Source organism: Anguilla rostrata, chromosome 16 (genome assembly GCF_018555375.3).
Source record: "Anguilla rostrata isolate EN2019 chromosome 16, ASM1855537v3, whole genome shotgun sequence".
Taxonomy (NCBI): Eukaryota; Metazoa; Chordata; class Actinopteri; order Anguilliformes; family Anguillidae; genus Anguilla; species Anguilla rostrata.
In genome coordinates, this window is record NC_057948.1 from 32,080,259 (window position 1) to 32,105,585 (window position 25,327).

General features: G+C 44.1%; 1 protein-coding gene across 2 annotated transcripts in view; it reads left to right on the forward strand.

The window, feature by feature from the left end:
• LOC135241640 (sal-like protein 1) overlaps nt 1-25,327 on the forward strand; it is a 241,725-nt gene that overhangs the window by 161,786 nt on the left and 54,612 nt on the right. For both annotated transcript variants that reach the window (XM_064312184.1, XM_064312185.1), the window contains exon 3: nt 21,427-21,593. In XM_064312184.1, the coding sequence (XP_064168254.1) occupies nt 21,427-21,593 (167 nt within the window). The remainder of the gene's footprint in view (nt 1-21,426; nt 21,594-25,327) is intronic.

Genomic DNA, 25,327 nt, shown 5'->3' on the forward strand with positions numbered 1-25,327 from the left:
CTCGGTTTATGTAGCTGTAATCCATCATGTGCCCGCAAGTCCGCTGCGTTTCCCCACCCCACCCTTGAGTTATCCGAGGGCAGGAGACTTTTAATTTCTGCTGATGGTATGTCATTATGAGGGGAACGGGGGGGGGGGGGGGGGGGGCACGGTCGGGGCTGTCTCCTGCTCGGTGGTTCTGGGAGGCCGTTGGCTCGTCGTCACGGCGCTCGTGATTGGTTGAGGGCGGAGCGTGTCACCGGAATTTGGGCCGCTTAGGGACGGGTGTCGTCTGCCCCGCACGTGCGAGGACGGTGAAGGCGGAATCGGAGGCTGGGACGCGGCCGGCGACGTCTGCGCGGCTGTGACGCGTTAGCGACAGCGCTCTTCTCTCTGCGTCACCGTGACCCCCCCCTGCCCCCCCCCCCCCCTACCACCCCCCTCGCCTTGGGCTGGGAAAAAGGAAACTGCATTGCGCTGCACTGCAAAAAAAATTAAAAAAAGGGTCCGTGGTCATCACATTAGAATATAACAGACCGTTCCAGAAGGTGACGTCGTTACCCTGCCCTTGGGGCTGAAGTTCAAAAGGGCATTCCTGTCACCCGAAACATGATTAATGCCCATCGGCCCCAGCTCCTTTCCGACTGATCGTCAGATAAATTTCATCGTCGCTCCGCACTTTGAGGCGAGGCAGATCGAGTTTCAGAGTTGATATATTAATCGTCTCCTTTATTTTGGCTTCGCATCGCGCTCGATGGGTTTGAGCGCGTACACTGTGCATGACCGTGCCCTGGATCTGGAGGCTTTCGCCGGCAGATTTATTACAAGTGAATAAACTGAAAATCCAAAAGTGTGTCTTACCGTCCGGTTCCATTCCCACATAATCTATCCTTATTCCGCGGGGCCATCAGTTAAATGGTCTCGTTCAGCATCTTATGATGTTGTATGAAACTGATCATTTTCGCGGGATTAGTTGGGTAGGGGCAGGCCCATCTGTCTGGCCGGAGAAGTGAAACTATATCCTTGATGCTCCAGTGCACTTCCTGTTAACGGCTGGCCTCATCAGCACTGTGTGTGTGTGCGTGCATGTCTGTCTGTCTGTCTATCTATCTCTGTCGATGTGTGTGTGTGTGTGTGCGTGTGCATGCGTGCATGTGTGTCTGTTTGTCTGTCTGTCAGTGTATGTGTATGCGTGTGTGTGTGCGCACGTACATGCCTGTGTGTGTGTGGGTGTGTGTATGTGCTGCTAGTACTGACTCTACTGAGATTCGGCTGAGAGATACAGACCACTACAGCCGTGGGAGTAGAAGGCTGTTCTGCCCCCTGTCAGTAGACTGCTCGTGAACTAAAGCAACACCACCAGCCCCTGACATTAATCCTGAGTAGATCTGCTATGTGTTGTTGACCTTTAAGCCTAACACCCAGCAACGGTTAATAATAGAGTAATTATGATCCTCCATCTACTGGTATATTTCAGCGTTAATGAATATACATGAGAGATCGTCATTTTCCACTTAACCCTAGAAGACAGGTAGAAGGAGGTTTGTTTCATCTTCCCGTGTCATCTCACCGGTTTATATGCACGTGCGTGTGTGTGTGTGTGTGCGTGTGCTGGGGTCAGCGTCTATTTGGGCTGTGTCATCGCCCACAATGCACCTCTCAACCCCACTTCCTTCCCACCTGTAATAATGCCGCCGGGAGCAGGCTGTAATGACAAGGCAGGGGTCCGTTTCCCCCCCGCGACGCGATTATGAACGGTGGCTCCATCCGTCAGCGTGCTCAGCGTCTGTGATGTCGCGGTGATGACAGGCCGTGGGTTCACAGCGGAGTGGGGGGGGAGGGAGGGAGGGGGGGCGGGGGGCGGGGCTGCGGCTCGGGGGCGACGGCAGGGCATGTCCTCCGTCTTTCATCGCCGTTCCGCACGCCCTTCCAGGAAGTGAGAGACCGGAGAGCTCTCTCTTCGTCTCCCTTCACCGTACACTCGGGTTCAGACCTGAACGGGTTGAGGTACCAGGCCCGAAATGAATCGGCGTCAGATCGCAGTCCTCGCCCACTCAGTGACCGAAATACAGAGTTGTTCAGGATGAGATTCAGGCCCTCTCCCCATCTGCTCCCATTCACCATGTATGTTTCTCATCTAAATAGTCCCAACTTCCCAACTCTTCACAGCCACAGTTTTGCTACCTTTTCATCACACGATACTTTGTACAGTTATTTATATCGTTAATTTTTTGTTAGTAAATTTAAATCAGCTCGGTTGACTGACACTGATCTGGTATCTAGTATGAATGATCGGTGTTCTGTTCGTACATATTCTTCAATATGGCAAGTAGTATACACGTTATATAAAGGTCAGTGTGCTACACTGAAAGGTTTATTGAAATTTTCTACTTTGCTTGCGATATATCAGGGTAATTTCCCCGCAGTACTGGGATCAAATTTAATCAGAAGCAATAAACTGTGTGGTAGCTGGAATCTCTCTTTTTTCCTTTTTTTTTTAAACGTGAAAATGAAATGTGAATTTAGATCATGGAAGAAGAAAAACATCTAAAAGGGTTGCTGTTTTTGTGTTGGGGGGGAGAAAGGAAAGGAAATTATATGTTAAAGAGTTGAATCGGTCAGCTGCGAAGAATGGGGTTGTGTTTATGCCCCGTTCTTTTGGTTCGTACGGATTAACACGTTTGGAAATTCTAACACTCTCCATCTGACATCTTTGTGAGGGAGTGAAAGAAGGGGAACCTTTGACAACTACATTTTTCAAATGATCAGGGCGAGAGAAAAAGTGCTTTTGAAAGGCACTGAAGCCCAGGAAAATTGTTTGTTGACCACACAACAACCCTCGTATTGCGGCTGTCAACCCCGGCTCCGGAGAGAGGAATTCCTTTGGGAAACAGATTAATAGTTCATTTTCATGGCGGTCGCATAGTGTGGAGAAAAAAAAAAAAAAAAAAAAGGAGAGAGGAGGGGGAAAGAAAAAAAAAAAAACGGTTGCCCCATTAAGTCACCAAAATATACCTTTTGTCAGCTTAATTTTCCATTGTACATCAAATAAAGAATATATTTTTTCCCACCTATTAATATGCCTCCCTAAGCCTTGAAATCACTCTATATGCTGCGCGTGATTTAGCATCCAAAAATGCTAATGTTTTGCCTGTGTACCGATAGGAATGCTATGCCCCTTCTTAAGTTTTCTTTCCTTAATGTCCTCAAAATTTCTGGCTCAGAGGAAGTTCAGCAACTGTTTTTTTTTCCTCCTTCTTCTTCTTTTCCTCACAAGTCCCATTAACTTCCTTTCAGAGTCGAACTCAGAAATGTGTGCTTTATAGTATTTTCTTTGAAAATCTCTCTGCATTGTTCACATCAAATCATTTGCTGTTAAAAGGGACTTGCGTCTAATGAAGAACGCATTGAATGGGATTCTAATTACTGAAATTCCCCGAAAGGTCCTCAGGGCTTCATAGAATAGTAGTTTGCCTGGTGTCGCCTTTAATTCATAAAATGCAGAACCAAAAATTATATCTCATACTGAGAATGCACTAAAGCATTTCAACATGCAAATATGTAGATGACAATTTTCCTGTATTTTACTTTTTAGTATTTTAGTAATAGTACTATTTTACTACTATTGTAATATAGTTATTAATAAGCCAAAACAAACAGTCAGTTAATTGGCACTCTCTTGCGTGAGTGTGTGTATGAAGGTGGTCCATCTCAAATGTCCATACTACATAATTAAACAACAGTATATCTCTCAGAACACCATGCAGAACTGAGTCAGGGCCTTGGGGTGTAATCGTGGGGTGGCCTGTGAACTGTTGTTCGGAGGTTTCATCAATGAAAAGGATACAAGTTGTTGAGAAGGTCCACGACTCGCACTGTTATAACACCGGACAGTTTTTTTAAAATTATTATTTTTGTATTCTCAGGAAATTAGCGATAATGTCAGAATCACCTGTTACCATTTAAGGGAGTGATTATATGCTTTTCTCTTGCATTTGGCTGTTTGCTTACCATCGTGGTGAGGATGTATTGGCTTTCTGATGCTTTGTTCTCTTTGTGGTGGCTCTTTTAAGAAAAGGAACATGCCCCCAGTAACTTTTTTTTGTGATCTTTTTTTCTCCCTCACCCTTCAAATATAAGTAGTAGTAAAATTAGTTCGATGTTGGGGACATTTTGTGCATGTGTGTACGTCCTGTGCTCACAAAAAAAATATATTCTGTTTAATCGATGTCTGAAAGTCAGATGAGAGGCTTTTGAATTTAAATCTCGGACATCATACGGCCGTACAGTTTTTTGAAATGCTTTTACACCTCTGTCTAAAAATGCAGCTGGAGATGATGGGTCCCGATGTTCAAATCAATCAGAGAAAGGCACTTTACGGCACATAACGTCCTCCATTAGCTCCTCTGATTTACGAGTCATAGCACATAACTGCGTTGTAAATACAGTGCGGTTGTGGATGTAATGTCAACGATGAGCCCGCGACCCGCCCGAATCGGGAGTTTTACTGGAACGCGATGGCGCAGGTGATTCAAAAGAAGAGGCGCATATAAAAAAAAAAAATTTTTTTTTTTAAAGAACGTTATCGATCAAGCTGTGGAGAAGGAGGACAGGCCTCCCCCCAACGCCTGGCATGCTTACTTTTTTCCACCGGCACACAAATAAATCACGCAATATTAGCCCCGAGAGCGTGAAGCCGGGCCCGTTTTATCACATTTTATATTGTATTAATAATGTCAGCTGTTGCAGGGGACGGGGACCTTCGCGCACGCATTCATCACCGAGTCTGACGGCCGGAGGACGGGGGTGACGGGGCGTCCTCCCGCTCAACGGAGACAGCCGCCATTGAGCTCTTTGTCACTCCGCCGCGGATGCGGACCGCCGTGATCTATATGAGCGCTGTGTGCGCGATGCGAGATGCGACACAATCTGTCTGCCAGGCCCCTGTGAAATCCGCTCTCAATGGGGCCCTAAATTCAGACACTGGTGAAACTTTCGCCCGGTACTTATGCGTCGGGCTTGGGGTTTTCGTGGGTTCTCAGAGGGTCTGGGTCAGCGGCGTCTTAAAGGGCTTTGAATTTAATGAATGTAAGAGAAATTACAATAATTCCCTTCTTAGAGTCGGTGGAGGCAGAGTTGAATTCAAATGTTAAATGGAGAGATTTGAAGCGACATTTATTTTGAATTAGGTGACAGTTGAAGTCCAACAGCAATGTTGCTAAGTCCACTTAGTTTTGAGATGGAATTCTATCTCATTGGTTCAGGCATTTTTCTTTTACATACATTTTTTGTGTTTTAAAATATATATGCGGTGTGAGATTTTTGACGTTGTATCATTTTTTTTCTATTCCAGATATTTCTTTCACAAAATATACTGGCACACTAAGTTGCTCAGTACTGTAAGCTCATTTCTTGCTGACTGATTATATCAGTTTTCAGTGTGTGCTTCACACATAGTTATATGTGCACAGTTTCTGGAAGTTGGAATAAGAAGTATTTGTTTCCTTGTCGTAATAGCGACTTTCTTATTTCAGAGGCGAACTGAGGATAATCACCAAAGGGCCACTTTACTCCATGGCAGGTCAGCGGAGGGTGAAAATTCTTGAAATACAGAGATGGAGATGCTGGAATTACAGGTTGTCTGTGTAATGGGTTCGCGAGATCTTAGCAACATGAAAAGGGAATTACAGGTGAATTATTTAAACAGTTTCCACAACATATGGCAAAGCTTAAGATGCTATTTTTAGCTCAGTGGTAAGATGGCCTTTACTTGATTGCATTTTCTTCAGCATACTCGTTTTCCCAGGCCCAGCTCCCTGGAGCCTGGTGAGTATTTTTTGTAAAAAAAAAGAAGACAGGCGCAGGACTGGTTGCCACAAAACCAGTGAGTAACCAGTGTGACAGGGGAAGCTGTAGACAACAGCCATTTTGGCTCTCAAAGGGCCCATACCTCTTGAAATAATTTGTGGTAATGTCACAGTCACAACCTCCCACTGATACCTCATCTGAACTCCCACTATTATGATATCCCACGATGCTGGCGATGATGATAATGATGATGTCAGCAGTAGGCATTGGGTCCATTGAATGTTGCAGTCACTTTCATCTGTAAAATGGCTTGTTTTGGTTTAGTCGCATTTGGTTTTAAATCAGCTTTATCCGTTGTTGAATCAGGAGACGCCAACGTTTGAGCTGGTTCTACAATGTCAACCAATTACGTTCTGTTTTTAGAGCTCAGATTTAAAAACAAGCCGATGAACAAGGTCTAATAATACTCCTCTCACTGCTGTAAGGTGCACCAGGGCCTCATGAAGAGGTACTTCACTCTGCCCCAAATATTTCTGACAGCACGTTAACGTCACTTTTACATTTGCCACCAACATGTTAAAATCTGTACGTTCAGTGTCTATCTCACCTATACAAGCGGCCGTGTAATTTATGCTTTATTTGTCAAAGTATTAAATATTACCAATACATAAAAATCTGCCCTGTTTAATTTTTAAGCATAACAGGTTCCTGCTTCCTGAAATGTGAAACTACGGCAGTTATATACTGAACTGAGGCAAGTGCAGCTGTTTTTATCGTCCGTTCGTTTGCTCATGTCTGCAACACTACCCTGTCTGCCATTGAAACGCTGACTCCATCTTGACGTGCGGAGACTGTTTGGAACGGCAGAGATCCCCTTTTCTTCCTTCCGCAATAAAGGCTAAAATCAATTCATTTTAGATTCGCCCTCAAATCAGGACATTAAACGCAACGTAAAGGTATCATTTCACGTGTGCCATAAGCAGCGGCAGTAACACCGTACAATTATCTAAACATTTCGGGGGCAATAGCATGTAATTCACCAGCGCTGATCCCAACAGACTCTTAAAGACTTTGACCCTTTGCACTCCCTGCAATGTGGTTAATACAGATTACAATAGTTTGACTACAGAGAGCCTTGACACAGCTGCTCGGAGTCTTCCCCCTGCCTCCAGCATAGGCTGTAATTTACTAGGCAGGGAGGCCTGCTTCCCCGTGGAAGCTTTTAAGCAAAGTCAATATAAATCGGAAGGAAACTTTGTTAAAAATCAAAATAATAATTAAGAAAAATACAGCTTCCTGGGCCCTGTAACTTCTCTCGTGACACGGAGGGGGAAGCTCAGGTCTCGGGGCTTCCAGACTGCTCTCCAGGAACGGCTTTCACGTTCGCCGCTCGCTTGCTGCCTCCCTCTGTCTGCTTCCGCCTTCAAGATTTGAACCGCAAACTTTAAACGGAACCACTCTGTCGCTTTTCTCAGATAACTAATAAAGCGATGTCATATCGTGCCAGCGTTTTTTTTTTGTTTTTTTTTTATTCAGAAGAACAGTCTTGTCTATGTCAAATATTTAGTGCTATGTCATAACATCTGAAATTGGGTCAGCCTCTCTGTTTAATGCACTGTGCTGTTATACACCCAGCCTGCAAGGTATAATGATACAAAGAAACGGTTTTGAAATGTTTTGGGTAACACATGCTTTTTATAAAGGTAAAGAGCATGATATCTTCCTGAGAGTCCCTAGCTTCTAGATAATCATAGTTTTGAATGTTGTGAGTGTAGAGATTGTGTTACAATGACACAATAACACACAGAATAAGAAGTTGGACTTGATTTATTGCGCTGAATGCAACTTCAATTAACTGCTTTGGTCCTCCAGACCGTCGTGTTTTCGGCTGAAATCATTGTCCCGACGCAGGAAAGGGGGGGGGGGGAGGGGAGATTATGCCGGCTTTTAATGAGTTCCAGTCGTTGAATGTGTCTGCCTGCCATTCAGAAGGAAATCATATTTAATGGCTGACACTCAATTCATGGAAGCTCTTCCCTCGCTCGGTCCGGCAGGTCACCTCCGTCAATGCGTTGTCCTTTTTTTGTTTTCTTTTTTTTTCTCCTTCTTTTTCCCCCCATAAAGCCAGTTGTGCGGGAGGGCGACAGATAGGGGACAAACATTCATTAAAGGGAGGACAAGAACGTGAAAGAGAAATGAAAACTCTAAGTGCATTTAATGAGCATAAAACATAGGAGAGCCCGGTCGAGGACTAGGGCCCCGGCCCGCTGACCTATCCCCGCGTGAATAGGGCCGGAGACGGGGAACAAACCCCTTTAGAAAGGCCAGGGATCCGCTGCCGAAGAAGAGCCCAAATTTCATTTAAAAGCCCCCAAAGTGTTGTTGCCCCGGCACCGGGGCAGAAATGCTGAGTTTGTTATAAATTAACAGCGAAGCCTCCCTTCCCTTCTCCGCCAACAAAGCCGTCATTTGTCCCAGAATCCCCGCGCTAAGCCCGGAGTTATATTTTCACAACTGCAACTCTGCATTCATTTGCAAATTATTCCCGTACTTTTAATTTGTTTGAAATACCTCACTACAACTAATAAAGAAAGCGAGGAAGGCAAACTAGAGCAAACAATTGGCCCCGGTCCATAAGAGCTGCTCCAATTTCTACTTTTTTCTCCCCCCCAAGTCTTTCGTTTGCTTTCTTTGTGAAGCATTGATCAGAAAATCTTTGGCTGTTGCACATGCCCTCAGCAGTAGGCAAAGTGCATCTCTCTTTGGGAGGAACAACTTTTTTTATCGATATCAGCAATCACTGGAACATTAGCAATTTCACCGCGTGCTCCATTTTAGCCTGTTGCTCTGTCATTTTTATGTGTCTTCTGTTCCTTGTTAGAATTCAGTTTGTACTGTAGGTGGCTTTCTGATGTACCCAGGGGGGGGTCTTCAGGTTTTACCCCCCTTCACCCCCACTGCGAGGAGATACCTGTAAGATATGTAGATGCCAAAAACTCCCTCCCCCCTCCCCCCCCCCCCCCAAAAAAAAAATTTATTAAAAATGTATTTAAAAAAATAGAATACAATAAATACAAATGCATGCTGGTGGATTACTGGAAAGCTTGGAAAGTAACATCCCAAAATGAATTCCTGGCTATGCCACTAGTCTTTGAAACCATTTAAACTTCATTTTAATTTAAACGCCAGAGGATGGTTTTGATTGAACTTGATAATATCACGTTTAGCACCATATGGGAGCAAATCACTATTTTGCACTATATATTTAATAAAGAGTAAGACGCATATAATTCATCTTACATTAACATTAATTATAAATGAACGACTGTACTGAACTGAGCATAAATCTCTTGTTGAGTGACAATGATGAAATTAGATAATCAGTTAAGATGCCTGGCACATTCAAGATGCCTGGTTCAATTTTACAATACTTCCTTCAGTACGATTTTAATCGTGATTGGCGATGTTACACTGTACATTTTCCAATTCAGGTATGAATGTGTGGCAGCTTACTTAACTGGATCGCATAAACGGTGTGTTTTCTGAAGGTGCTGTTTATTAAAATACAAGTGGCAGCAGGTAGTGGCAGCAAGACAGGTCTCGTTCCGTCTTCAAGGGATCCGTTTGTATAGGCATGTCACTTCTGCTGTGGGAGGAGTTTCACCCAGAGAGGGAGGGAGGGAGGAGAGAGAGAGAGCGAGGGGGGGGGGGGGAGAGAGAGAGAGGGAGAGAGAGAGGTTCACAGCTCATGTCATCATTACTTTGTAATAAAGCATCCATATGGTGTTAATGTTGAGCTGGTGCAAATCCCCCTAGCTTAAGCCCCTGCATACCTTAGTAAAGAAGGTCATGACTAAATGCTGCTGACTGGAGCATGCTTCCTTCTCTCTCTCTCTCGGTCATTGTGAGCTTTGGCAGAGCAGCAGTAGCTGCTGGGAAGGCCTGGGGGTGCCACAGTTGCCAGTAGACAGATGCCCAGAACGCTAAAAATTGCCACTTCCCATTTCTGCTCCCAGTTTTTTTTTTTCTTCTTCTTTTTTTATATGTACAGGCAAGTGTACTTTCCTTCAAATGTCTACATTAGGTGTTTCTGCAAAAAATAGCTCAAAATGCCCAGAATTTCAAAAAAACTTTTGAAACTGTTCTGTCCACGTCCCACGCAAACATAAACCTGGGGAAGTCAGTTCGGTATGCAAAATGGATTCCAAAATTCCCATATGTTACAGTACTACACAAAAGTGACGGGCATACGCTTGTGTTTTTCTTCATTCTTATACTAATTAATTGAGTATTTAAAGACTGTAAAGATAAAGGTAAACAAAATGTGCAAAACTAAAATTGAATATTGTGTCTTATACCAATCTTGATGTTGAAGTTTTGTGTGGCTCGAAACAGTTCTGCCATTTTAAGTGTGTAAGTTCAGGTCACATTTTATTAGAACAGTGCTATCAGCAGTCCTGGATACTTGGAAATGGAAACGGCTTGTTTTTAGGCCTTCACTTTACAGCTATCTTCTGAAGCGTCCTGGCTTTTTAGAACAGTATCCAGATCCTAAAAGACAGTTGTGTTTCTCAAGGAGTCAATAAGAGCTTAGCTTTAATGCAAGTACACTCAATAGCGTCTTGCCTGTGAGGATTACCCTATACAAATCCAATACAGATCAGTTCAAGACGTACAGATTTGTCTATCTGTTTTTCTGTCTGTCCATCCATCTGTCTGCCATTGATCTCTCCATCTACACAACCAAGGCTGGTTTGAACTCTGTTTTTGTGAGTGTAAGCTATTTTCCACTTTCCAAACAGTCCTCACGAGGCAAACAAGTGCTGACAACTAATACAAATTCAGATGTATGTATAAACATCAAACTACGAGTTAGACCAAACATTTGGTGGCAATGTGTACTATATACTACAATAATCTGTCGTTAACGCTTTCTACATTCTTGATTTTGTCTATTGTTGTGTATTTGCCACACAATGGTTTCAGATCTTTAGACAAAATGTAATATTAGACAATGGGAAGCTGAATAAACACAAAAAAACACTTCATACTCATAAACCTTCCAATTTTGTCTGAATTAAAGCAGTTCTGAAAAGGAGAGTGGGCTACATTTCCTCCACAGCCATATGAAAGGTGATCAAATAAATGATAGTCTACCTTATGAACTAGCTACGCAGTACACGCTGTCATCGTCACACATTAGTATCATGCAGCTATATAAAAGTTTCTAACCATAGGTGTATGTGGCTCATATGACTGAGTTAATGCCATATCTCGTCAGGACTGCTTCTTGCTCACACTCTTTACCTACCTCCGTAGCTCCGTCTGAGTGTTGGGCAGCTACTTGTTCAGACAGCAGTTCTTGCCTCTGCCATGTGTGAGCACAGTCAGCACATTATAATAATGGATAGTCGTTGTTCATTTGAACAACGTGTACCTCCTGTGCCACTTTCATGTAGCATGTACCTCCAACCAGCACTTATATTGTGCTTTGATGTAGCTTGTCATGCCTCCTAGTTTGACTTAGCATAGGCTAGGTCAGAGAGTAATGTTTACTGTGTGCACTGGACTTAATGTGTTCATGGCTATGAATAACTGTTTCAAAATGAGTATTGTACTTTGTCGGACCTGTGTTTTGTAGTTGTTCCAGTGACCTTCGGTATGCACTTATTGTACGTCGCTTTGATTAAAAGCGTCTACGAAATAAATGTAATGTAATATGAGACGCCACTAGTGTTGTTGGAAAAGTTAGCATGGAAATGCGTGTGAAAGCGGCTTTTGATTAACATTGAGGCTTTTCTCTTTCCCCTTGCCACCTTGTTATTTTCACAGCAATCACTTTGAAGAAGACCTGTCAATCAAGTACCAGGTGCACTATGTAATACTATGTACTCCTACCATGCAAAATATACTAATGAACATCACTGCACCAGTAGATATGGAAAGCTTGCCTCTTTGACGATCAGTGGCTGTTCCTGACTATATGGTGTACAGTACAGGGCGTTCATACACGGAGTATCTTAAAGCCATATGCGGAAGATGGTCTATGTTTTAAAACCGACTTGGCCTGTGCTTTACTTTTCTCTAAGTTAATCAACTTCCTCAGGTTTGACACGTCTTATTGGGCTTGATTTCTTTAGCTTTCAGCCAACTTCATGGATAAGATAAGCCTTGTGAGAGACTACAATAAGAACTGCACTTTTTCTCTGTTCAGTTTTTTTTTTTTTTTTGCAACTTTATTTTCCCAAGCGCTTTTCAGAAGTAGACAGTAGTCAGCCAGGTCCTGCGGCCTCTGCTCCTAATTGCAGAGCACGCATAATTACACAATCTTAAGGGAAAGGGGGGAAAAAAAAGAAATCCACATATTGTAAATTTAGATGGCTGCTCTTAATGATACCTGGTTTCTCCGCCACTGAGAAGTGCAAATAATCCCATCAAAGAGAACAATGGCCTCACACCTGCCTTCTCCTCCCTCCTCCTTCACCTCTACCCAATTACCTGCTGCTAAACATTCCCTCTGTCTGTCTCTCCTTCCTCTGCACAGCCACTCTCTCCGCCGGCATTTTGTCTCAAAATGGCACGTATCGACTCTGCGTTGTAGTGTTTTTTTTTTCAACTTATATTTCCGCCTTGATTTCTGGGTTGCGTACTGTAACAGCTGATTAAGTCTCGATTCTTATCGAGGTAAAGGAAACGTAGGTTTATTTTAAAAACATGCCGGCTATTTTAGGTACATATGGACGCACATACACGGTATACGTGTGGAGACGTGTCAAATATACATATATGAATGTGCGTAGTTTTTAATTATGCGTGTGTAATATATTTTTTTTATGAGACTGTATATTTGCATGTGGAAGAAAGTGTGTGTTAATGAGTTGACCTCGGAGTTGAAAGGTTAAGCTGTCTTCCAGTTGAGTTGTCAGCACAGCAGGTCCATTGTGTCTAGGGAGGCAGCCAGCACTTGTCCAAAAACGTGGGGGTGGGGGTGGGGTGGGGTGAGGTGGGGTGGGGAGGGGGCTAAACGGGACGTTTGTCATGATCCCGGGGGCAACTGTGCTGGAGTCCCCCCTGGTCAAGTGTTCCTCAGATCTCCACTCTAGCAAGCTGAGTGACCACACAACCAGACTCGTGGAACACACACAGCCACAGAAACACACTCACCCACACACACGCAGCCACACACACACACAAACACGCAGCCACACACTCACCCACACACACGCAGCCACACACACACACTCACACACGCAGCCCACTCATGCAGCCACACACACCCATACACGCAGCCACACACTCACACACAAAACACATGCACAAAAACACACACGCATGTACACACCCATAAACAAACACACAAAACACGAGCCAACACACCACAGCATCATATCATCATAACACCTCCCTTCATCTTGACATGACGTAACAAATATAAATTCTGTATGTGAATAACTGCTGACACAGGAATATGGGAATAGTCAAACAGCTCCAGTAACTGCAATAGGTAGTATAATTATAATGTGTGTCTGTAGAATATCTTTAACTTTCTCATCTGTTTGTCAGACATGACACCCAGGTGTACTCTAAGGTCGATATAAACAGATGGTCCGGATCATACCGAAAGGTTTCTTCAGAAGGCAAAGTTACACACAGTAAGCTGTAGCTATCAAATGACACCCAACTGTTGTTTAAAATGCTTGTGATCAAAACTTTCCCTTACAAAAATGCAAATGACCCCCCCACCCCCACCCCACACCCCATTTCTAAATTATACGTCTGGCTGAAATGTAGGCCCCTCCTCCCATACAGCATTCATGGGAGAAAGGCTTTATTTTGCCCCGCCAATGCATGAGAAAGAAGCAGACTGTTGTCCTCCACACACACAGTGTCCTTACGTGCGAGCACGTTGCCTGGGATGGTTTAAAAGGCCACGGATGAAGGTTAGACAGGGCCTGAATGCAGTGTGCCTGCACCAGAGACCACAGCCCCCCACCCCCTACCCCCCCCCCCGCCCCCCCACTCCTACCCCCCAACGCTGAAACAGCCTTTATTAACTCCTTTAAATGATGAAGGACTCCCTGCTCCTTCTCTGCTGCAGAGGTTGCTGTTTGCTTTTTCCTGCTGTCAGGTTGTAAGCGTATCGCTGGATGTAGCTTGCTTCATTTTCCCACAGAGAATTGTTCCACACACAAAAAAACGCCACAGCACAGGACCCTTATTCAGATCAATCTTTGCAAAAAAAAAAAAAAAAAAAAAAGTTAGATAAAAGAAACGGGCAAGTTTTTCCTGTTGATTTCTCAGAGAGTGTGCGAAAAACACATTAAGACAACAAATCATTATCGGCTAATAGTAATTTTCAAGTGTTAACATTGTTTTTGTATTTTCGTTGGCAGTTTCTAAATGCTTTGTTACCATGTTACCAATATTCATCACCACCCATTGTTAGGGCTTTTCGTATTCTCCCCCCACCCCCCCACCCCCCCATCTAAGTGTTATAAGATCATCTAATTTGGGTGTGCTCCGCTCTCATGCCCTGATCTTCTGTCTTCCTCTAATAAATTAGCCTGGGGAGGTGGTCATTACTGCCACCCCATTATTTTGGCCCTGTTTTACTGAGTTCACTCATACACCTCTTTGTTTGAAGTTAACGCTCGTGTCATTTCCTCCTCCGTGCATTTACGAGTCACGATATGTGTTATTAAGCCAAAGGTCCTGACGGCGCACCCTCGAGAAAGAGCGCCACGATCTTCCACAGCGCCGTAATGTATAGACACGGGCGCAGTCGCAGAATGTGGATGTGTTCAATAAGGCGAGGGGCCCTCAGGCTCTTCCCGGCCCTTTGTAAGTTTCCACAAGTATTTCGAGCGCCATTTAATTATCTTTAACGTGTTCCATTTAAAGGCCGTTGTGTTTTTGTGTAGTTTTTTGTTTTTGTTATGGCCGCAGCCAAATGCGACCAATAAAAAATCTGAAATTCTTTGTTCTACTTTCTCTTTTAAGTTTTAGGAAACTACAGCGCAGCGCAGAAGAGTTGCTCCGCCGTTTGAAATTTGCCATTAGCGACTTTATTTTTCGAGCGTGGTTTGCTAGTTGCTGTTAAAGCCGCAGAGGCGAATAGGTGGAGTGGCCGGTGTGTTGCGCACGTGTGTCAGATGTGCGTTAACCCTTTCTTAACCCCTCAGATTTCACAACAGTTTGAGCGGTTGCCCTCAGACAGCACAGAGTTAATCTCACATGCAGTAATTACACAATCGGGATGATTATAAAACAAATCTGGACTGACTTTTAAACCTACCTTTTTTTTTTTTTACCCCTCCTTCTTCCTTTTTTTTTTCCATGTATGATTAATGAATGACTTTTTGTGAACCCTGGCACATTAATTTCATAGCTCTATGAATTTACAGCCCCCTAGCCCCCGGGGGCAAGAGGAACTCCTCCTCCCCCCCCCCCCCCTCCAAAAAATGTCAAAGTGAAGGCTGTGAGTGGATTTGGTTTGTGTGTCACAGCTGGAAATGGGGTCTGGGATCTTTTTGTAGTTTATAGGCCCGTTTTTTTGGAGTTTTGTAAAGTGCGTTTGGGATCGTGCTCCTCTACAGAGGGATCAGGAAAGCCCTGGGCCTCCCCGTTTGTAGTTCCGCTGCGGTACCCTGGTCTCAATCATCAGAGCAAATGAAACGGACGGGGCGCCGAGCGTAGTTTTCCTGCCAGCTCTTCTACCAGTTACGGCTGCTCTTAGAGGAACGTGGAGTAAATTTCAAGACTGGCAGAACTATTTCATTAGCAGTCATGCAAATGTTTTGTTACTATTTGCCATACTCTACTGGAAACAGATCAGTTAAAAAAAATGTTTTATTTGTGCCTATATGTAAGTAGCAGAACCAACAAACTAGAAATGCATGCTGACGCACATACGCACACCCAACACAGCTCATAGCTATGGTCTCAACTGCATTTGAAAGCTATCAGCTCGAAGTATATGCGTTCGACGATTTCTGTCAAAGACAGAAATTTAATTCCTTATGATCTTGTTTTCATTCGTGTAGTTTTATCCATAATCCGGCTCTAACTGTAAGAGTTATCCATGTGCTAATTCGCTAAAAAAAAAAAAGAACAAAAAAGTGGAAAAATTCCAGCCTGGCAGCTGGACAAAGTCTAATCTACCCCAAAAAAAATCAAACCAGGGAGGCCAAATCAGCCTACTTGGAGGAAACGGAGGCCATGATCTGTGGGCAGGTGAAGCTAGGCTCTTCTTCTTGCTGCCTCTACCAGAGATGTGCCGTATAATTACTTTCCCAGCATCTGAAGGATCCGGACTTCTTATTCATATTACTGTGCTAATTAGAGGTGTGGGGAGTGAGACTGTGAGTCACTGCATGTTTTGCATGTCTTTAAAAAGCTATTACCCGGCAACACATTCATTTCTTTTTACTTCTTAGTGTTGTTGTTTTACCGTTTTGTTAGTGTATATATATATATATATCAATTTGGCTATTTTATTGTGTGCGCATGATCTTAACTTCCTGTGGAGAGGTTGAAATATTTTTGGACAATCACATTGCATAACAAGATAAAATAAAAAAATTTTAACAGAGGATGTAACGCAAGATGTTTTTGAGTCATGCAGTTTTGGAAAACAACCCACGTGAAGTCCTGATGCAGCCAGGCCTCCGTGGACCTTACACCTTTTATTTGCTCAAATTAAAGTAGAGTGGGAGGAGAAGGGGGGAGGGGGATGGGGGGGGGTGGGGGAACTTATGTTTTTCCCGATATGTCCCAAACTGTTTGCACCTGGAAATAAATATTAATCCATACGCAGACTTTGTTCCCGGTGCTGCGGCGGCGGTGGTGGTGTTGGTGGCGGTGGCGGTGGCGGTGTTGTGCGCTTCTGGATGGCTCCCAGCTCCATTATCTACGCTCCGTCTTTTGTACGCGCTGATTTATTTCGACGCAGCGCTCTTTGGCTACGCTCTCTCTCTCCGGCACAGTCTCATTGTCAGCCCCTGTGTGAAAGCAGCAGCATTTGGTCCGCTCTGACAGTGGGAATATTTCAGCTCATTAACGACGCCGTGGCAACTGACTGGAAGTAAGATTTCAGTGGATTAAAAAAAAAAAAAAAAAGAGAACGAAGAAAAAAAAAAAAAAACTGTCGTTCTGCGAAGTTGATGTCAACATCACAACGGCAGTGGGGAGCTGAAGCACGATTGGTTCATCCAGGAGGTCAGAGGTCATACTGGACATATGCCTCTTAGACCCAGTGAGAAATTTGAAATAATGATATCGGAGGCGGAGTTGGGAGAGAGAGGGAGGCTTAATTAAACCCGTAATATGTAGAGAAACTGTGGCCTGCCCGCCATTGGACGCGTTTCAACCAATGAAATGACCCTCCGTAGAAAAAAAACACTGTGGTTCAGTTGAGTCACTGATGGTACATGTCTCCTGTTTCCCAACCTGATTTCTCAACTGTTACCTCAGAGTCCGTTTGCTGTCATAGAAGTACTGTAAACTGTCCTGTCGTTGTAACATGTTCTGCATTTTTAATAATTTGTGGGTGACTCATCACTAAACATACTCATAGTTTGAGTACGCAGCTGGGGCTGGTGTTGCTTTCACATAAATGTCTCAGATGTTTGGAAAATTTTTGGTGAAACATTGATGAGAAGAACATTTTGTTGTCTGTGATTAATTCTTATCTTAGGACATAAGCTTATCAGCTAGTACTGTTTATTGTACATTCTTTGCTTGTTGTGGGAAAACAGTTCGCTGAAAACAGATGGCTTATGCCATTATAGAAAAAAAAACACTGCCCCAGAATTCCATAATATTTCCTTCACTTAAATGATCTGGTGTCTGTTCTTTTCTCACCATTAGCAAGGCCATGACTATTGCTCTTTGAAGCTAAAATTCAGAATTAAAGTTAAAATTCCTATGAAGCTATTTATATAAATGATATTAAATTGAAGTGAGCTTGAGTTTTTAAAACTTATGCTTGCGTGCTTTTAGTTCAGAGGAATTGGGTTTTTAGTATCCAGGACATATTTATTTAAATAATTACTTGTCCCAAGAACTAAGATGCAAACATGTTTAATATGTAACCGTAACCCCATAAACCCCCCCCCACTCTCACCCCAGCCTCTCTTCGTTGGCCATGGTTGTAATAAGCATGTGCAGGTATGTTTTCAGATTGACAGATTCAGAAATGAACGCTCGGTCAGTTGGACACTGGACAGTGTTCCGAGGCCTGTGGTCTTTAGGGTCACTGCCTTCCTTTCCCACACACGCACACCACATACACACTCTCTCACACACACACACACACACTCACTCACATACATGCGCACACACACACATACTCACACACTCACAAACACGCACACGCACACTCACACACATACACACACACACTCACATACACGCAGGCACACACACACACTCACACAAACACACACAACAACAACAACAAGAACAACAAAAACTATTCACTCACCCGCCAAAACACACACATGTATGCTTGCAGTGGGTAGAGATGAGGTTTCGGATGCGCAGCGGCAGGGCTGCAGAGACGGGGGCCGGCTGTGCGCACTGAGCGCGCTCTCCGCCACCGCAGCACGAGGAGGGACCAGCGGCGAGGCGAGGCGAGGCAGCGGAGCGGAGCAGCTTCCCGCCCCTGCTGATCACAACAGGGGATTAATTATGTCAGCATAATAAGTACAAATGGTGATCTGAAACACAAAATTAGCCCCCTGAGCCGAGCCGGGGCAGAGCGGCCTGGAAACCCCAGGCTAGGGGGGGGGGGGGGGGGGGGGGGGCAGGGGAGGGGGGGATGGGGGGCGGGCGGGCCTGCGGGCGGCCAATTTGTCCGACACCGCGTTCGCAGGGGCGTCGCACGGCGAGGGCGACGCGTTTTGTCGGCCCTGTCATCTCTCGTATGATTTACGCGGGCCGTCGGTCGCCACGGCAGCGCACCACGGTCGCCGTGCCGATCTTGGCTCGGGGCCCCCGCTCTCTCTCTCTCTACCCCCCCCCCCTACCCCCCGCACCCCGCGGGGGCCCATTGATTAGACGCGTCAAAGAGCCCAGCCTTGGTCGCGGATATGTTTATGCTTTTTTCAATATCCCTGCTTTCGCACGTCTTGATTTGTGCCGGAGTGGTCTTTGATTTAGTGCGTTGCATGACTAGGCTCATATATTAAACTCACAACCACCAGAGCTCCTCTTGAGTGTGGACGAATAAACAATAGTTGATTTTTTTTTTTGTATGGTTAATAGCACGCTGTTGCCGGTATGTGGAGTACAGCCAACCGTTGCAGGACAATGAAGTTAAATATTTGTAGAGGTTAGCGGGTCAAAGATTATACACTCTTTTTTTTTTAAACTGTCCCCCAAGCCATAAAAACATTATGTGCGCAGTGCCACATTCACAATTAGAATAAACAATCCACTCTGCTCTAATCTACGTTCTTAGATTTGACCGAAGGAGGTTTCGTTGACCGAGAGTTTCTTTCTGTTTCCGCTGATCCGCTGACACCTCTTGTTTTATATACAGAGCGGGTCAGGTGTCCGGTCTCCGCGCTCAAGACGTGAGCGACTGTGGGAATGGGGTCTCTCCGTCGGGTCAGCCTGCCCTCGTTGTCATGGGGCTGCGGAGCTGCACGGGCAGGGGGGGGGGGGGCAGCATCCTCCCGCGGGGGGTACCTGCTGTTCCCTGGCGGGACGCCCTGCGCCCGTTCCTAAAAGCACGTTTCCTAACACTGTACAGTCCCAGCAGAGGAATGCAAACATTAAACAGCCCGGCGGGCCTGCCCTGGACACCACGTCCAACGCAGGCTTGTGTGTCTGGGTCCAGTCTTTTAATTTAATTTAAATGTAATTATTTATTTTTATTTTTGGAGGGGGGGGCACTAATACATACTTGCATGCTGTTTGTTATATATGCCATTATATACCTTTTTTTTTTTTTGGTGGGGGGGGGGTGGTGGGCACTAATTCATACTTACATGCTGTTTGTTATATATGCCATTATATACCTTTTTCTGGGGGGGGGTGTTATGTATGCAATGCATTCAGTCAGCTCAACCCCTCACCAACACTGGCACCTGTTCACTGTAAAGTAGAGGTTCACAACTCCATTTCTGAGGGCTGGTTTGTGTGCTTGTCTTTGTTCCAACCGATTGTTCTGGCTAAATTCTCTAGGTGGCTGTGCACACTAACAGGTTCACTCCCATTTCAGGCCCCAGAAAAACATTTTCACCAAGGATACATGGTCAGCTGTTAGCTCATGACTGTTAAAAATGTCAAATGGAATAAATTATTTGCCTGGTTATATAATTTAGAGCGGAAGTTGGCATAACATGTAGAAATAGTTTTGACTCCTACTTTAAAAAATGTATTGAGTTATTATTGAGATATATTTATATTGTTTTCATAGTGGTTGGTTGGTGTTGGCCTCCTGCTATCATCAGTTTTTTTTGGGAAATGTTTTCACATCTCTAGTACATAGTGGAATAAATATATAGCCAATACAGTTTTTTTGGTAGGTACTTGTCACTCTTCCAAAATGAATATAATCCACAGTCTCCACAACTGACATAAGATGGACATTTGCAGAATGTTTCTGAACATTCAGTGCAACTTGGAACAGTGTATACCGCGTCTGGTGTTTATTGCTGAAAGCCAGCCGAACCTATTTCATTTGTATAACAGTCTATGAATGTCATGGTCCTTGGGCAAAAGATAATGATTCTTCCACTATGAGCTGGGATGATGATGGGAGGGTCATGCGCAAATACTCTTCCCGTAAATCTCCCCACCCCCCCCACCCCCCAAACCCCCCCGCCAGCTCCACAAGTGCAGTGTTTAATACAAAGGCAGCCCATAAAAAACAAAAAAATAAATAAATAAGCTCACGTGTTCATAAATACACGGCACAGTTTGGTTGCTGATGGCTCTGTCAATTTTCATTTTTCATCAGCCTTATTGCTGCCGGACGGCCGCGTCGTTTATTCAGTCACGTCTCGTTAATTCCCCCCCCCCCCCCCCCGGTAGCAAACAGCCGGTCCGGCAGCAGAGCTGGTGGGGGTGTTTCTCGGCTGTGGAGGGGCTGATGGAGAGAGGGGGGTGCTGGAATCTGCCAGCGAAACTCCGGATGGTTCTGAAGGCAGAACCTCTTATCTGGAGCGGCCTTCCAGTTAGCATCATTGCAATGTTCCTCAAAAAAGTAAAAAAGAATAAAAATTAAGAAAACAATTGTACTTTTAATGTAAAAGAATACATTTTTTCCATCTTCAGTCAAATAATTTGGGGAAGCTTATTTTAAAAGTGAACGTAAAATATTTAGACCTCCCTGTCATCACGTTTTTGTATGACTATATTAAGTCCTAAAATTATATATATCTGAAAATAGATTCAGTTGCAACCTGATTTTTTCTTTCTCTTAATTAATAGTTGTATTGCTAAATGCACAATGACCTTTCCAGTTTCTCTTCTTTTTTTTTCTTCTTCTTCTTCTTCTTTTACGAATTCCGACTGATTTTCAGGCCCAGTGACTTATATTTGATTAGCATGTCAATGGGCTAAATATTTGCTGTCTGCTGGAGAGTTTCTTTCTCACCATTTTGCTCCCCCCCCCCCCTTTCTCGGCAGGAGGGGGTGTGGACGGGTCAGCCCTTGTGAGAGTGATCAGGGGGCATTACTGCTGCTTGTTTGCACTCCGGTGCTTGGGAAGGTCGGGGGTGTCCGGAGCCCAGCGGGTGGGTCTCCGGCTCCTGTGAGTGATGACCCGGCCCTGAGTCACCGCCTCCCACCAATAGGTGAGTAACGCCGCGCGTCACTTACCAGAATATACACGCACACACACACGCACTCACACGCACTCACACGCACTCACACGCACACGCACACACACACACACACACGCACAGACTGGTACACAAACACGCGCACACGCTGGTACACAAACACGCGCACACGCTGGTACACAAACACACACACACACGCTGGTACACAAACACACACACACACTCTGGTACACGCACACACATACACACACGCACACGCTGGTACACAAACACACACACACACGCACACGCTGGTACACAAACACACACACACACACGCTGGTACACATACACACACACACACACACACACACACTGGTACACACACACACGCTGGTACATACCACATTCACACACTCGCTGGTACACACGCATGCACGCACACACACACACACACACTTGCTGGTGCACACACACACACTCGCTTTACACACACACAGACACAGCTGGTACAAATACAGACACACACAAACTCACAGACACGGACACACACAGACAACAGACACACAGATACACCCAAACACACACACTCAGACACACAAACTCACAAACACACACACACAAACTCATAAACACATCCACACACAGTCACACAAACACGCACACACACCCAGACACGCACAAACACAATATACTACTGACATGTGAAACCTAGAAGGTTTTATTACTGGTTCAAATGTGGTATTAAATTGCAAGCTCTTTTGTGCTTTATAAATACCCCTTAGTTAGCCAAAGTGGAACTGGGTGGAAGGATGCAGGTTTAAGGCCCAGCTCACCTGCGGTACCCTTGAGCAAGGCGCTTAATCCAAAACGCCTCAGTAAAATATACAATTAAGTATAATATGTACAATATAAGCCCTCTAAATCTCCCTGTTTATGGGTGTTAGTCACGCAAACAAAAAAAATTATTTTATTTTTTTTTACATCAGGTGAGCAAATGGTCAACATAAGACAGAGGAATGAGTTTCAGCTAAATCCGTGAAAATGCATTCGATCGAATAAGGAGTAAAAAGGTGGGTTGAGGTCCAGACATAAAGATATGCACACTGTACTGTCTCTAGTCTTAAGTTTCTTGAGGATGGAATCACCAATGAGCAAAGATAAATGAACTGGAACTGGACTCCTCTAAATAGCTACAGTACGCAGGGAATCCTTGCATGCCCAGTTTATGGGCATGCAGTTTTACTTTGGTCGTTTACCCTGCTCCTGTTGACTGACTAGTAAGTATGTGTAGAGATGTACAAGCAATGAGTTTTCTTAAGTAAAAAAAGAAAAAATGTTAAGGAGGGATGATTTCAGTTCTTCTTCAGAGAACGAAAAAAATGCAAAACCTAGTCAAGTCTGAGAACTGAGACCCAACAGGATTTTGTCTACTTGCTGCATAGTTACAGAAACATAAAAAATGGCATCCAAAATTCCTCTTGGGAAGCAGACCATTTACAATCCAAATAACGTGTTATTGTGAGCACCATTCACTTCATATTTTGATGTTCTTAACAAGTCAGGTATTTGGAAAAGCTGTCATGGACTGACAGCCTACAATTACGGTTGTCATAACATCACGCAATCAAAAAGAAGAAAGAGATGCATGGAAAATAATGCGAGATGAGAGTCATGGAGGAGGCTGTCATACGTTTATAAACAGCTGTTAGACTGAAACAAGTGTCTGTTATATTTATACAGTAGATTTCCAAAGGGACAAAGGCCATTAGTAATTGAGCAGAAATTCAATAGCTTATGAAGCTGCATTTCTGCTGAACAATTAATCTTTTTTTTCCCCCTACCGAACAATTAATCTGTCAGTTTCAATGCTTTGAAGCTGATCTGCTCTTTGAAAGAAAACAGAACTTGGAGGAGAGAAAGGGACCTTCGCAGACGAGCGCTCTGAATCATTAGTGGTGGATGTTAGTTTGTAACTTCAAACTGAAATATGGAGTAGTTTTGACTTTTTTTTTCTTTCTTTTTTTTTTTTTTTTTTTTGTAAATCGATATAGCGAGAGGTGAAGTGAAAACAAGCTGGACCCACTTCAGTGCGCATGTAAGAGGTCATTCTCTGTTTGCTGTCTGTTCCTATACTGTACCCTTTCTTTGAAAGGGGCCGGACTCGGCTGGTGTCGTAAATAACGGCGGTCTGAGAAAACTGTGTGCAAGGGCATTCTGGTTTTTCATGTAACCTTGTCACCGAGCGAGCGCTTTCCACCGCTGCCTAACTAACTAATAAAAGATGCTTTAGCCGTAAACGTTAAAAAAAAGAATTAAAAAAAAAAGAATTAAAAAAAAAAAAAAAAACGTTTCGTTTGGCTCGTGTGTTTTTCAGTAAAATATAAAAAATAAGAAAAGTGCCTTTCTAGAGGGTCCCACAAATGAGACTGAATCATTTGAATATGTTAACATGAGAGGCTGGTTTAAATAAAGGTCTGTTACAGCCAGCCTTCAACGGTGATTATTATATCTAAAATGCTGTGTGATCCTTGTGAACGTTTCTGCCGCGCAATGCAATGCTTGGGAGAGCGTTAGAGTAACATCTTGTTTTGTTCAGGGGGGAAGGTAAGGGGGGGGGGGGGGTTGGAAGCCAATGTTGTCAGCGCATCATATAATAGGAGATATACAGTAATTCATATGCTAATTTCGCAAGTGATTTAGAAAGAAGGGAAAAAAGGAAAATGCGCTGGAGGCTGGGGGAAGTGGGGCGGGAGGCGGGCGGGGGAGGGGGGTGGGGGGCGGAGTGTGGGGGGGGGGGCAGCGCTGAAGAAACAGAAAGACATTTGTGTAATCAGCCTTTATGTATCGGCAGTTTTGAATAATAACATATAAAAAAAAAAAAACTTACCTCATCTGCCTGGTACGGCCAAGGCATAAATAAAGGCGAGAACAATAGAATTACTATTACCCGGTCTGAAAGCTCCAGCTACATCACAGTATCCTTTAGAATCGCTGGCAAGAAGATTAATGTTTTGTTAAATATCAGTGCAAGGGCCCACGGGGAGCCTGGTGGAGATATTCTAAACTTAGAATCTTTGCTGGCGTTCTCTAAACGACGGCGCTTCGCTACAGTGGTGCTAGCGCCACTCTCCTGGCACGGTTGTGCCATTTTATCTGGCGGGTTTCAAATTTAAGTCTTAACGTACTTAACTGAAGCGACTTGTGTGTGTTTATCGGTCGGTGAAAATATCATTTCTTCTGCAGTCTTAGACGAGACGCAGCCCCGCGACACACACACACACACACACACCTTTTTCTTTAAGCAGACTTCCCTGCTGCTGTCGGTGTAAAATGCCTTTATAAGTCTGAACTCAGGAAACTCCATAGCAGTTTTTTTGAGGGGGAGGGGATCTATAAAACCTTTTTCCTAGAATTATTTTTTGTTTGTTTAAAGAGAAATTGGAGTCATGAATACACAGAGAGCTCTTTTGAGCTTACCTGTCGTTTACCAACTCATGAGTTCTTTTTGACCCCAGGAAATTGGTCAATGTATCATATGAAAAAGCATATACTTTATGATGGATACACTGTACACTATATTTGTAACATTACAAAATAAATATCAAATGTCATTATAAAGGATTTTTGTACATAATACAACTTTATTACATTACAACATATGTGGAGAATTCCTGTTCTTGTTTTTTATCCATTGCTGACCTGAACACAAGAGGTTATCGCATGCACATGCACGCACGCACACAGACACACGCACATACGCAGGT